This window comes from Brassica napus, chromosome C3 (assembly GCF_020379485.1).
Source record: "Brassica napus cultivar Da-Ae chromosome C3, Da-Ae, whole genome shotgun sequence".
In the NCBI taxonomy this organism is placed as follows: Eukaryota; Viridiplantae; Streptophyta; class Magnoliopsida; order Brassicales; family Brassicaceae; genus Brassica; species Brassica napus.
This window is the reverse complement of record NC_063446.1, coordinates 73,139,643-73,153,194: the sequence shown is the minus strand read 5'-3', so window position 1 is coordinate 73,153,194 and position 13,552 is coordinate 73,139,643. Positions and strand designations below refer to the sequence as shown.

At 40.6% G+C, this 13,552-nt stretch overlaps 2 protein-coding genes across 2 annotated transcripts; both read left to right on the top strand.

The window, feature by feature from the left end:
- The first annotated feature begins 974 nt into the window (after positions 1-974).
- On the top strand, positions 975-1,712 carry LOC111204677 (uncharacterized protein At4g02000-like). Its single transcript, XM_022699923.2, has one exon. The coding sequence runs from the start codon at positions 975-977 to the stop codon at positions 1,710-1,712; it is 738 nt and encodes a 245-aa protein (XP_022555644.2).
- Positions 1,713-4,382: 2,670 nt separating this feature from the next.
- LOC111203903 lies at positions 4,383-6,712 on the top strand. The gene is made up of 2 exons (XM_022698038.1): positions 4,383-6,057; positions 6,315-6,712. The coding sequence occupies exons 1-2, from the start codon at positions 4,383-4,385 to the stop codon at positions 6,710-6,712; spliced, it is 2,073 nt and encodes a 690-aa protein (XP_022553759.1).
- Positions 6,713-13,552: the final 6,840 nt, after the last annotated feature.

The window sequence follows — 13,552 nt, the reverse complement described above, 5'->3', positions numbered from 1 at the left end:
TTTAGGTTACAGTTTTAACTAACTTTTTATTAATTTTCATCTTCTTCATCCTATATATATAGTTTATAATCAAAAGACAACCGCTTTAAATTTAAGGTTCGAGTATTTTAAATTCAATATAAAATATTTTTTTATATAAATTAACCATAATTTATGTATTTTATATATTATATGTAAATATATTTGTCTGATTTAGGGATAGTCCGGGAAAACCCTAATCTCGATAATACAATAATATGTTTTATTTGTTTTCACACATAAGTTTATATTATTAATTAATCAAGTAATAAATAATTTCTTGAATCATTTGTTAAACCCTATGTACTCGTATACACATACATACATATATACTTACACATATACATATAATCATATAGATATAGATGTATATATATACACATATACATATTTTACACACATATATACATATACACACATTTACCTATACATATGTATATAGGCGTATATATATAGGATTAAACCCTAAACGTAGGATTAAATCCTCCGGGGTTGAGTCACTACAATTTATCAAGTGTTCTCTCTCGGGCACTTTCTCCAAGACGTGACAGCGACTGATATCTACCTTGTTCTCCTCCAAGAAACCTGGTTTGTCTTTTCCACCACGTGGTTTTCCACCGTTATCTACCTGGCTTCCGCTGCACCTGCCTTGTTTTCCATCTCCCTGAAACCGGAATTCAAAAACTTTCGATTTCTACAGTCTTCAACCGATACAACAGACCCCTGATGGAACCAGTCATGGTTCCCAGGTAGATCTGTATGAAATTCCCTACCCTGCCGCTGGGGTTTACTGTCGGAGTACAGTCTGGTTCTCTTCCAACTACCTTCCACTAAGGTTCTTCTTCGAACGCATCCCCAAGTCCTCGCTGCTACAAGCCTACTGTCGAAGTACAGTCCCTCTCGCCACAATACCTTTTCACTAAGGATCCTTATCAGTTTACTCTTCACATACAACGATGGCTCGATGTTTCTCTCATATGGAAAAGGAAAAATGGCTCTCATCCTCCCCTCGACAAGAGAAGAAAGCCCCGATTAAGATCCCAGCCATTAATCGAGCAAATCTGATTGATGAACACAAGTTTACCCTCATAGGGAGAGTTACTAACCCTGCAATCCAGAAGACCAGAGGCCTTGTGGACTTCTTTCTCCAACATTGGCAATTTGTAGGCTCCTTTACAGGCATAGACCTTGGAACCCTACTGTTCCAGTTCACCTTCGAGTCGGAACAAGACCTACAAGCCATTCTATCCCAAGCACCTTACCACTTTAAAAGATGGATGTTCATCCTCCAGCGTTGGGAGCCCATTGTCTCTGACCAGTTCCCAGCCTTCATCCCCTTTTCGATAACCATTCATGGCATTCCCCTCCACTACTGGACTAAGGAGGCTCTAGAAGCCATTGGCGAAGGTCTAGGACTGGTTGAAGCTACTGATGTGGTAAAAGGAAGGGTTAGGGTCCATATTAATGGCCTCAAACCCCTGGAAAAGTTCCTCGATATTAGCCTAGAGGGTGAAACTAAACAAGTTGAGCTCGAATATGAGAAGCTTGACAAGCACTGCTTCTCATGTCTCTCTATGTCTCATGAAGTCAAAGACCCCCTCAAGGACTACCAGCCGAAATACTTCAGACCAGAACTTGGGAATCTCCCAAAGACGTACGTTGGAACGTATCGAGGAAAACAGAAGGAGAGCTGATAATCGCAAACAAGCAAGGTTCACACCCTACGAGGATTCGAGGAATCATAGGAGAACTGATCACCCTACGAGGATTCGAGGAATCATAGGAGAACTGATCACTCTCAGGGCAACCAAGGCTATTATAACGAGCGCCCTGAGAATCGCAATCATCACTACGATGGTCGCAGAGAGCACCTACCTGACAGATCATTCTCTGCAAACGAAAACAGAGAAAGACACAGAACAAGATCCAGAGAGCCTACTTATAGACTACCACCCATTAGAGAGAGCTCGGATGTCTCTCTCAGATCCCGTGGAATGCACTCAGCAAATCCCCCAGTTAAGAATGTTTGGCGCCCTGTCTCAAGAGATCGGGAGAATGGAGGACACTCTAACTCGGTCCAATCTCAAGTGTCTCACACACCATCTCCCCTCCCACCACGTGAGCGGATTACTTCACCTAACATCACGCCACAGGGCACGCCCCGACCCGCTGGTGAAAAGTCTGCAACTCCATCTGCAAGACGCTCAGCTCTCGAGCGATTGTGTGATGGAGAGACATTAATGCCTCAATGGGAGAAAGACGCTCAGCGTTGGCTCGCATCTCCACTCCCCCCACTAGGGTCCCTCTACTCCATAATAGAGTTGCAAATTCAGAGTCTGGAAGGTTACATGAGGTTGACATCCAATACCTGGAAGAAATGTTTCCTTACCAGACCCCGGAAGCTCCGTCTACGCGAATGACGCTAAGAGGAACTGGGAAGAAGAAAATCGCAAAAACCCCAGCTAAGAAGAGGACGATCCGCAGCCCGGTTCAAGGCATCAGTCTCAACAAACGTCGAGTAACTAAGGCACAGAGCTCCCCAAAGCGTAAACTGATACTTGATTCCAAAGCTGAAGGAAAGGGAAAAGCGTCATCGCAACCAGCAGCTGTCTTAATCCCCGCTATAACAAAGAAGAAGGAGGATTTTCGGACAGCTCCAGACTCTCTTCCTTAGCGAGTGTGAGCTGGAACTGTCAGGGTATAAGGAACCCACTGACAGTTCGCCGGCTCCGGGAGATACGATCTAAACTCTCCGCCGACATCATGTTCCTTATGGAGACAAAGAACCAAGATGAAACTGTCCTCAACACTTATAGAAGCTCTGCGTACTCCAATCATTTTACGGTCCCTCCCGATGGGCTCAGTGGAGGCCTCGCCCTCTCTTGGAAATCAAGTGTTCATCTCGATGTGTTGTACTCTTCACCCAACATTATCAACACTTGTATCACAAATCATAATAAAACCTTCTTTGTCTCGTATGTCTATGGAGCCCCCCGCAAAGAGCAAAGAACGGCTTTCTGGAACAAACTTTCAGAACTGGGCGGTCAACGGCAAGAGGCTTGGCTGATCACAGGAGACTTCAACGACCTATTAAATAACTCGGAAAAGATTGGCGGGCCCTTGCGATGGGAAGGCTCCTTCCTAGCCTTTCGTAGCTTCGTTACCCAGCATGGTATTTGGGATCTCCAACACTCCGGTAACTCGCTTTCGTGGCGAGGCACGCGCTACAGTCATTTCATTCAATCCAGGCTTGACCGTGCTATGGCAAACTTGGCCTAGAATGAAATGTTCCCTATGGGCAGATGTGAATACCACCGGTTTGAGGGTTCTGATCATAGGCCGGTGGTAACTCTATTTGACACTAATCTCCTGAAGAAGAAAGGGGTCTTCCGTTTTGACAGGAGACTCCGGGAGAAGCCCGAGATCAGAAACCTGGTCGCGGAAGCTTGGCAGAACCAACCTTTCGACTCTGTCTTGGCTAAGATAGGGCGCGTCAAGCAAAAGATTGTGGAATGGACGAAGCTTCAAAATCTTAACAGCAAAGCGCTTATCCAAACCACACAAGTGGAGTTTGAAGATGCTCTCTCAGCCAGCCCTCCCGACCAAAACCTCATCTCTTCGCTGCAACAAACTTTGATTAAGGCGTTTGAAGAGGAAGAGCAGTTCTGGCGGCAACGCAGCCGCATTCAATGGCTAAACAGCGGAGATATAAATTCAAGTTTCTTCCATGCGGTGACCCGAGGGAGGAGAGCTCAAAATAATTTCTCTGTTATTGAGAATGAGAATGGCGTCGCTGTGTTTGATGAACTGCAGATTGTCCAGACCATTTCTAAATTCTATCAGGACATTTTCTCTTCCAAGTCTTGCGGTGACCTGCGTGTAGTTCAGAAAGCTCTCTCACCAAAGGTAACCACGAAAATGAATCGGACCCTTATAGCTTCTCCAACTGACGACGAGATTAAGACTGCAGTGTTCTCGATCAAGGTGGACAAAGCTCCAGGTCTGGATGGTTTTTCCGCGGGTTTTTATCAGTCCTTCTGGGACATCATTGGACCTGATGTATCAAACGATATCCGCTTAGACCTGATGTGCTAAACCGCAGGCAGAATGAGACACATGTCCGCCTCATCCCAAAGATAGACGGACCGAAACGAGTGGCCGACTATAGACCTATCGCTCTTTGCACCACTCATTATAAGATCATCGCGAAGATCCTCACCAAACGTCTTCAACCGCTTCTGGATCAGCTTATCTCGCGACATCAGTCGGCCTTTGTCCCCGGAAGGGCCATAGCCGACAACGTCCTTATCACTCACGAGATCTTTTATTATCTTCGAACTTCGGCGGCCCGACAACGGTGTTCAATGGCGGTCAAGACCGATATGAGTAAGGCCTATGACCGGATTGAATGGGATTTTCTTCGCGAGGTGTTGACAAGATTTGGATTTCACAGTATGTGGGTCTCTTGGATTATGGAGTGTGTCTCCTCCGTTTCTTACACGTTCCTGATCAACGGAGCACCTCAAGGAGGCGTGTTACCATCTTGTGGGTTACGGCAAGGAGACCCGTTGTCCCCGTACCTCTTTATCCTTTGCACGGAAGTCTTATCGGGCCTATGTAACCAGGCTCAAGACCGGGGTACTTTAGCGGGGATCAAGGTGGCTCGCGGATATCCGGCGATAAACCATCTCTTATTCGCAGATGATACGATGTTTTTCTGTAGATCGGACAGAGATAGTTGTACTGAACTGATGTCCATCCTTAACCGTTATGAAGCTGCCTCCGGGCAATGTATTAACCGGACCAAGTCTGCAATTACTTTCTCCTTTAAAACGCTCCCGGCCACCAAAGATAATGTGAAGAATGCCCTTGGGATTGCGAATGAAGGTGGCATTGGAAAGTACCTTGGCTTATCGGACGACTTTGGTAGGAAGAAACGGGATATCTTCTCAATGATAGTTGACCGGATCCGCCAAAGGGCCCATAGCTGGAGCTCCAAACTTCTCTCGGGGGCTGGAAAATTGGTCTTGCTAAAGTACGTCCTAGTTATGATACCGTCGTATGCGATGTCCTGCTTTAATCTTCCACAGTCCCTCTGTAAGCAGATACAATCAGTCTTGACTTGGTTTTGGTGGGACCTAAAACCGGAGATAAGGCGACTTTGTTGGGTATCATGGGAGAAGCTCACGATGCCGAAGAATGCTGGTGGACTAGGCTTTTGCGATATTGAACACTTCAATGATGCTCTCCTAGCAAAACTCGCTTGGCGCTTACTCAAGCATCCTGATTCGCTACTTGGCCAGATCCTATTAGGAAAGTATTGCCGACAGAACGATCTCCTCTCATGCTCTTCCTCGGGAGCCATGTCACACGGTTGGAGAGGAATTCTAGCTGGCCGAGAAGTAATTAAGAGGGGATTAGGCTGGGCAGTGGGCACAGGAAAGGACATCAATGTGTGGAATGAAAATTGGCTCTCAACGGGTGAAGTATCACGTCCCATTGGACCTCCAAATTTCCAAGATCAAGATCTGACGGTGCAAGACCTCATTCTTCCCTCAACGGGAGAGTGGAATGTTAGCGCCATAAGAGCCCACCTACCTCAGTATGAGGATACAATCCGACTGTTACAGCCTAGTGCCTTTGAGATGCAAGACACCTTGGTGTGGCTGCCTGAGAAGTCGGGATCATATACCACAAAGTCGGGTTATGCGCTGGCAAAACAACATGGTACTTGTCAAGAAACAGAAGAGGCTCTACACCACTTTAACTGGAAAACGTGTGTCTGGAGCATAGCAACATCTCCTAAGCTAAAGCTCTTTATGTGGAAACTATCACACAAAGCCTTATCGGTGGGTGACGCTCTGGTACGAAGAGGCATTAATGTCAATGGGGAGTGTAAGCGGTGTGGAGGAAGAGAAAGTGAAATCCATGTGTTCTTTCATTGCCCTTTTGCTGCAAAAGTGTGGGATCTCTTGCCCGCTCTTCAAAAGTCCCTCAGTTCCACTGCAACAATCCCACAACTTCTTGAAAGCAGCAAGCGTATTATCAATCTACCTCCTTCGGGTGTCTCGCAGCCGTTATACCCATGGGTATTATGGAATCTATAGACTAGCAGAAACCAGCTCCTGTTCGAAGACAAGACCTATACAGAGCTGTAGGTCCTCAACAAAGCTATCCGAGATGCACGAGAATGGAGTTGGGCTCAACCCCTCAGCACGTTAAAAGCTACGACTAAACTAGCCCCCCCCCCCCACCGATGATATGCAACGATCCCTCTATCTTACTCTGTTTTACAGATGGTGCTTGGGATGCAAGCTCGAAGAAGTGCGGGATGGGGTGGACTTTCAAAGACAAGGCGGGATTGCTTCTGGCGCAAGGTTCTGATGCAAGGGGCTATGTCAAATCCGTCCTAATGGCAGAAGCTCTAGCACTGAAGACTGCGATCTCGGCTGCAATCCATTTAGGCTTCCTCAACCTGAGGTGTCTTTCAGACTCTAGTAGTCTCATTTCTCTGCTCACTACAGATTCCTCTGTCACTGAGCTCCAAGGGATCCTCCACGACATCCGCGTGTTGAGTAGTTCCCTTTTATCTATTTCTTTTGCTTTTACGCCTCGAGCTTCAAACGTATGTGCGGACGGTTTAGCCAAATCAGCCCTACGTTTGTTTGTAAACTCTCCTCCTCTAATTGAGTAACTTTGTTTATTTTGAATTATGAATGAATGTTTGACTAAAAAAAAATCTTCCGGGATTAAAACCTAAACTCTAAACCCTATATACTTATGCAAATATATATACAAATATATTTTACAGAAACATATATATATATTTTTTGGTCAAAACATATATATATATATATTTATCTAAACCCTAAACTCTACGTACTTATCCATATACATATATTTTTTGAGCAACACGCAACACACATACATATATATTCATACCTAACCCTAAATCCTAAGGTTAAAACCCTAACGCTAGGATTAAGCCCTAGAGTTGAAACACCTAAACGATGGGTTAAACCATAAACCCTATATACTTACACATATACATATATATATATACTTGCTCATATATATAAGCATATATTCAGACGCATATACATATATATATACCATGCATATTTTACATACACACATACATATTTATTTGCCTAAACCATATATACTTACGCATATACATACATATATATATACATATATTCATACCTAAATCCTAAATCCCCCCTAAACCCCCTATGGTTAAAACTTAAACCCTAAACCCAAAAAAAACCCTAAACCCTATATATTTATGCATACATACATATATATATACTTACGCATATGCATATATTCATATATAAATATACATATACATATATTCATACCTAAACCCTAAACCCTAGAATTAATCTTAAACCCTATATATTTACGCATACACATACATCTATACATATGCATAACCCAAACCCTAAACCACTAGGGTTAAAACCTAAACCCTAAATCCTATATACTTACGCATATACATACATATATACATATATTCATACCTAAACCCTAAACTCTAGGGTTAAAACCCAAACCCTAAACCCTATATATTAATGCATATTCATACATATTTATTACTCATATGCATATATTTATATACTTATATTCATAGCTAAACCCTAAACCATAGGGTAAACCCAAAACCCTAAACCCTAAACCCAAAACTCTAAACCCTAGGGTTAAACCCACACTCTGGGTTAAACCCTAAACCCTAACTCTAGGGGTAAACCTTAAACCCTAACCTAAACCCTAACCTAAGGCTTAAACCCTAACCTAAACCCTAACCCTAGGCTTAAACCCTAAACCCTAACCCTAGGCTTAAACCCTAAACCCTAACCCTAGGGTTAAACCCTAAACCCTAACCCTAGGGTTAAACCCTAAACCCTAGGATTAAACCCTAAACCCTAACCCTAGGGTTAAACCCAAACCTAAACCGTAGGGTTAAACCCTAAACCATAACCCTAGGGTAAAACCCTAAACCCTAACCCTAGGGTTATACCCTAAACCCTAACCCTAGGGGTAAACCCTAAACCCTAACCTAAACCCTAACAATAGCGTTAAACCCTAAATCCTAAACCCTAACAATAGCGTTAAACCCTAAACCCTAACCTAAACCCTAACAATAGCGTTAAACCCTAACATATATGCATATATACGTATACATATATTAAACCCTAAACCCTTCGGTTAAACCCTAAACCCAATATACTTACGCATAAACATAGATATAGACATATATTCATACCTAAACTCTAAACCCAAGGGTTAAAACCTAAACCCTAAACCCTAGGGTTAAAACCTATACCCTAAACCCTAGAATTAAAACTTAAACCCTAAACCCTATATATTTACTTATATACATATTATATACATATACATATGCATATATACATAAACATATTCATACAAAAACCCTAAATCTAGGGTTAAAACCTAAACCCAATATACTTATGCATATTCATACATATTTATTACTCATATGCATTTATTTATATAATTCATAGCTAATCCCTAAACCCTAGGGTTAAACCCTAAACACTAACCCTAGGGTTATCCTAAACCCTATATAGTTACGCATATATATACATATATATGTATACATATATTAAACCTTAAACCCTTAAATCTAAACCCTAAACCCTAGGGTTAAAACCTAGACCCTAAACCCTAGGGTTAAAACCTAATCCCTATATACTTACGCATATGCATACATAATACTTACGCATATACATACATATATACTTACGCATATACATATTTATTACTCATATGCATATGTATATATACATATACTCATACCTAAACATTAATCCCTAAACCCAATACACTTATGCATATTCATACATATTTATTACTCATATGCATATATTTATATAATTCATAGCTAATCCCTAAACCCTAGGGTTAAAACCTAAACCCGAACCCTAGGGTTAAACCTTAAACCCTAACCCTAGGGTTAAACCTTAAACACTAACCCTAGGGTTAAACCTTAAACCCTAACCCTAACCCTAGGGTTATACCCTAAACCCTATATACTTACGCATTTATATACATATATACATATATACGTATACATATATTAAACCTTAAACCCTAAACCTTAGGGTAAAACCTAGACCCTAAACCCTAGGGTTAAAACCTAAACCCTATATACTTACGCATATACATACATATATACTTACGCATATACATACATATATACTTACGCGTATACATACATATATACTTACGCATATACATATTTATTACTCATATGCATATGTATATATACATATATTCATACCTAAATATTAAACCCTAGGGTTATGTATATATACATATATTCATACCTAAACATTAAAAAAATAATAAAAAAGAAAAAACGTTTTTAATAAGTTTAAATTTAAATTTCTATTATTTTCACTAAAAAATTCAATAAAAATGAAAAGTTTACCTGTCTTTAATTTTAATTCAGCTAAAAAAATCTTGTCATTGCATTTTCAAACACTGTTCAAACTAGTCCCTCTGCCATGTGTAGGAATTCTCGCCTATAGTTGAGGACATTGAACGATATGACCCGACTTTCATCATGCGATTCTCAGTACACTCATTGTCCGTAGGATATATTGAACCTTTGGAATTCGCCATTTTAGGCTTGCTTGCAGTTGCATTTGTGAGCATGTCTTCAGCAGATCTTGGGATGAGAAAATTGGCGTATGACACTATTAAGATGTTTCTGGATGTTCTTGAGGTAATAGTTATGTTTAACTTATCTGTATGCATTCCCTGTTTTGACTTGTCTACTGATGTTCTCCTCAGAATCTCTAGGTATTATCATTTCTTTAGTAAATGGTACTTTTAGTAATTTTAAACTGTACACAATATGAGAAAGGATTTGTAATTGCAACTGCTAGCTAGCAAAAGTTTTTATTTTGTTGGTAACAATCCTTTTCGCTCCTTTCTTTAATTGATTGGTTTTGCAAAGGATCATTGCTCAGATTTGTTATTTATTATTCCAAAGTTAAATTGCTTCTTTTTTAACTAAAAACTTTTTGATGTAGAATTGTACGAGGAATAAGCAAGTAAAGTGGATTAAGCTTCTGCTGCTGTGTCTGAAAAATGGAGTTGAGGAACCATGGCAAAGAATCCAACTGTTTCTGCTGTTTTTGCCCGAGGCATCTCTTATATTATTGAATTCTTCTCACGAACATTATGTTCCCATAAAAAAACTGTTGAAGAGCTCACCTTCACTGAATCTGAGGGTACTTATTCTCTGAAAACTATGAAATCTCGTCTTTATCCTTCACACTTTGCCAGCACTGAAACTGTTTTTTTTGCTTTTTCTCTTTGTTAGGAAATACCTCTATTTCATGAATTTTTGTGGAGCAGTGTGTTGAAAGTTAAACTTGATTTGGATCACATTTTGGGCTAATAATTTACTAATCATTTTAGTCCAAACTTAGTCCAATATCTAGAATTATCCTCCACCTCCTTAGAATAAAAATCTAGATATTCTCATAGAATTATCTAGATAATTATAATAAAAAATCTTAGATATTATGGTAGAATTCTCTAGATTTAGGATTAAAATATGTAAGATATTTTGTATTTTGGAGGCTATAAATACCTCCACTCCCCTTTCATTTTGAATCATCAAGAAGTATCCAAGTTTGTAAGAATCATCTAAGTAATAAGAATCATCTTCTAAGTTATAAAAGCTTTCTTCTTCACAAAGCTTCTTTCTCTTCAAACACTTAAACACTTTCTCCATCTTTATAAAGTTTTTCATTCCAACAAAGTGGTATCAGAGCTACAAGTTCCTTTTGAAGATGGCAAACAATGGTGTTCCCTTCCAAGTTCCATTGCTCACTAAGAGCAACTATGACAATTGGAGTCTTAAGCTGATGACTATCCTAGGAGCACATGATGTGTGGGAGATAGTCGAGAAAGGCTTCAATGAACCGGAGAATGATGGTGGTCTATCTCAAACTCAAAAGGATGGTTTGAGAGATTCAAGGAAGAGAGACAAGAAGGCTCTCTGTCTAATCTATCAAGGATTAGTTGAAGATACATTTGAGAAGGTTGCTGGTGCAAGGACGTCCAAAGAAGCATGGGAGAAGCTTCAGACATCTTACAAGGGAGCAGAACAAGTTAAGAAGGTACGTCTTCAAACTCTAAGAGGAGAATTTGAAGCATTACAAATGAAGGAAGGAGAACTCATCACAGATTACTTCTCAAGAGTCTTGACGGTTACTAATAACCTAAAAATAAATGGTGAGAAGTTAGATGAGGTGAGAATCATGGAGAAAGTTCTTAGATCATTGGATTCAAAATTTGAGCATATCGTCACCGTGATTGAAGAGACAAAAGACTTGGAGAATATGACAATGGAGCAACTTCTTGGATCACTACAAGCTTATGAAGAAAAGAAGAAGAAGAAAGAAGATATTGTGGAGCAAGTTCTCAAGATGAGAATTGATCACAAGGAAGAAAGTGGCCGAAATCATCCGAGACGTGGTGGTGGTCATTTTCGAGGACGAGGTCGTGGTGTAAATGGACGAGGTTGGAGACCATATGAAGACAACTTCAACCAAAGAGGAGAGAATTCATCAAGAGGTCGTGGAAGAGGAAACCCAAAATCAAGGTACGATAAATCAAGCATCAAATGCTATAGTTGCGGAAAGTTTGGACATTATGCTTCTGAATGCAAAACTTCAAACAACAATAGAGTTGAAGAGAAGTCCAACTATGTTGAAGAACGGCGTAAGGAAGAAGTTATGATGTTGATGGCTTACAAGAAGGATGAACCAAATGAGGTTCACAAGTGGTACCTTGATAGTGGTGCAAGCAACCACATATGTGGGAATAAAAGCATGTTCGGGGAGCTCGATGAATCGGTGAAAACCAATGTGGCTTTAGGAGATGAATCGAAGATGGAGGTAAAAGGTAAAGGAAATATTCTAATCCGCTTGAAGAATGGAGATCATCAATTCATTTCCAATGTTTACTACATTCCAAGCATGAAGACCAACATCTTGAGCCTATGACAACTCATAGAGAAAGGTTATGACATTCGACTAAAGGATAATAGTCTTTCTTTAAGAGATAAAGCAAATAATCTCATCACAAAGGTGCCGATGTCAAACAATAGAATGTTTGTCCTAAACATTCAAAATGACATTGCACGATGTCTCCAGATGTGCTACAAGGAGGAATCTTGGCTTTGGCATCTTCGATTTGGGCATCTCAACTTTGGAAGCTTAGAGCTACTTTCCAAGAAAGAAATGGTGAAAGGATTACCTTGCATCAATCATCCAAATCAAGTGTGTGAAGGTTGCTTACTCGGAAAGCAATTCAATATGAGTTTTCCAAAGGAGTCGGAGACAAGAGCAAGAAAGCCACTAGAACTCATACATACAGATGTATGTGGTCCGATCAAACCAAGTTCACTTGGTAAGAGTAACTATTTCCTTCTATTTCTCGATGACTTTTCAAGAAAAACATGGGTTTACTTTTTGAAACAAAAATCAGAAGTGTTTGAAAATTTCAAAAAGTTCAAAGCCCATGTTGAGAAGGAAAGTGGTCTTAAGATCAAGTCCATGAGATCGGATCGAGGAGGAGAATTTATGTCCAAAGAGTTTCTGAAATATTGTGAAGATAATGGCATCCGGAGACAGTTGACGGTGCCAAGAACCCCTCAACAAAATGGAGTAGCGGAAAGAAAGAATAGGACAATACTTGAGATGGCAAGAAACATGCTCAAGAGTAAGAAGCTACCAAAGGAGTTTTGGGCGGAAGCAGTTGCTTGTGCGGTTTATATATCAAACCGATCTCCAACAAAAAGTGTTTTAGGAAAGACACCACAAGAAGCTTGGAGCGGAAGGAAGCCCGGTGTGTCGCACTTAAAAGTCTTTGGAAGCATTGCTCACGCTCATGTTCCAGACGAGAAGCGGAGCAAACTAGATGACAAAAGTGAAAAGTACATCTTCATTGGGTATGATGCTAACTCCAAAGGCTACAAGCTCTACAATCTTGAAACAAAGAAGACAATCATTAGTCGGAATGTCATCTTTGATGAAGAAGGAGAAGGAGAATGGGATTGGAGATCAAATAATGAAGACTACAACTTCTTTCCATCCTTTGAAGAAGAGAATGTGGAGCAACCGAGAGAAGAGCCAGCTACACCACCAACTTCACCAACAACAAGTTTTCAAGGAGATGAAAGCTCAAGTGAAAGGACTCCACGTTTTAGAAGTCTACAAGACATCTACGAGGTAACCGAAAATCAAGACAATCTTACTCTATTTTGTCTATTTTCGGATTGCGAGCCTATGAACTTTGAAGAAGCCCAAGAAAAGAAGTCATGGAGAAGTGCAATGGATGAGGAAATCAAGTCGATTCAAAAGAATGATACATGGAAGTTAGCTTCACTTCCAAATGGACACAAGGCAATTGGTGTGAAGTGGGTGTACAAGGCAAAGAAGAACTCTAAAGGAGAAGTTGAAAGGTACAAGGCAAGATTGGTGGCAAA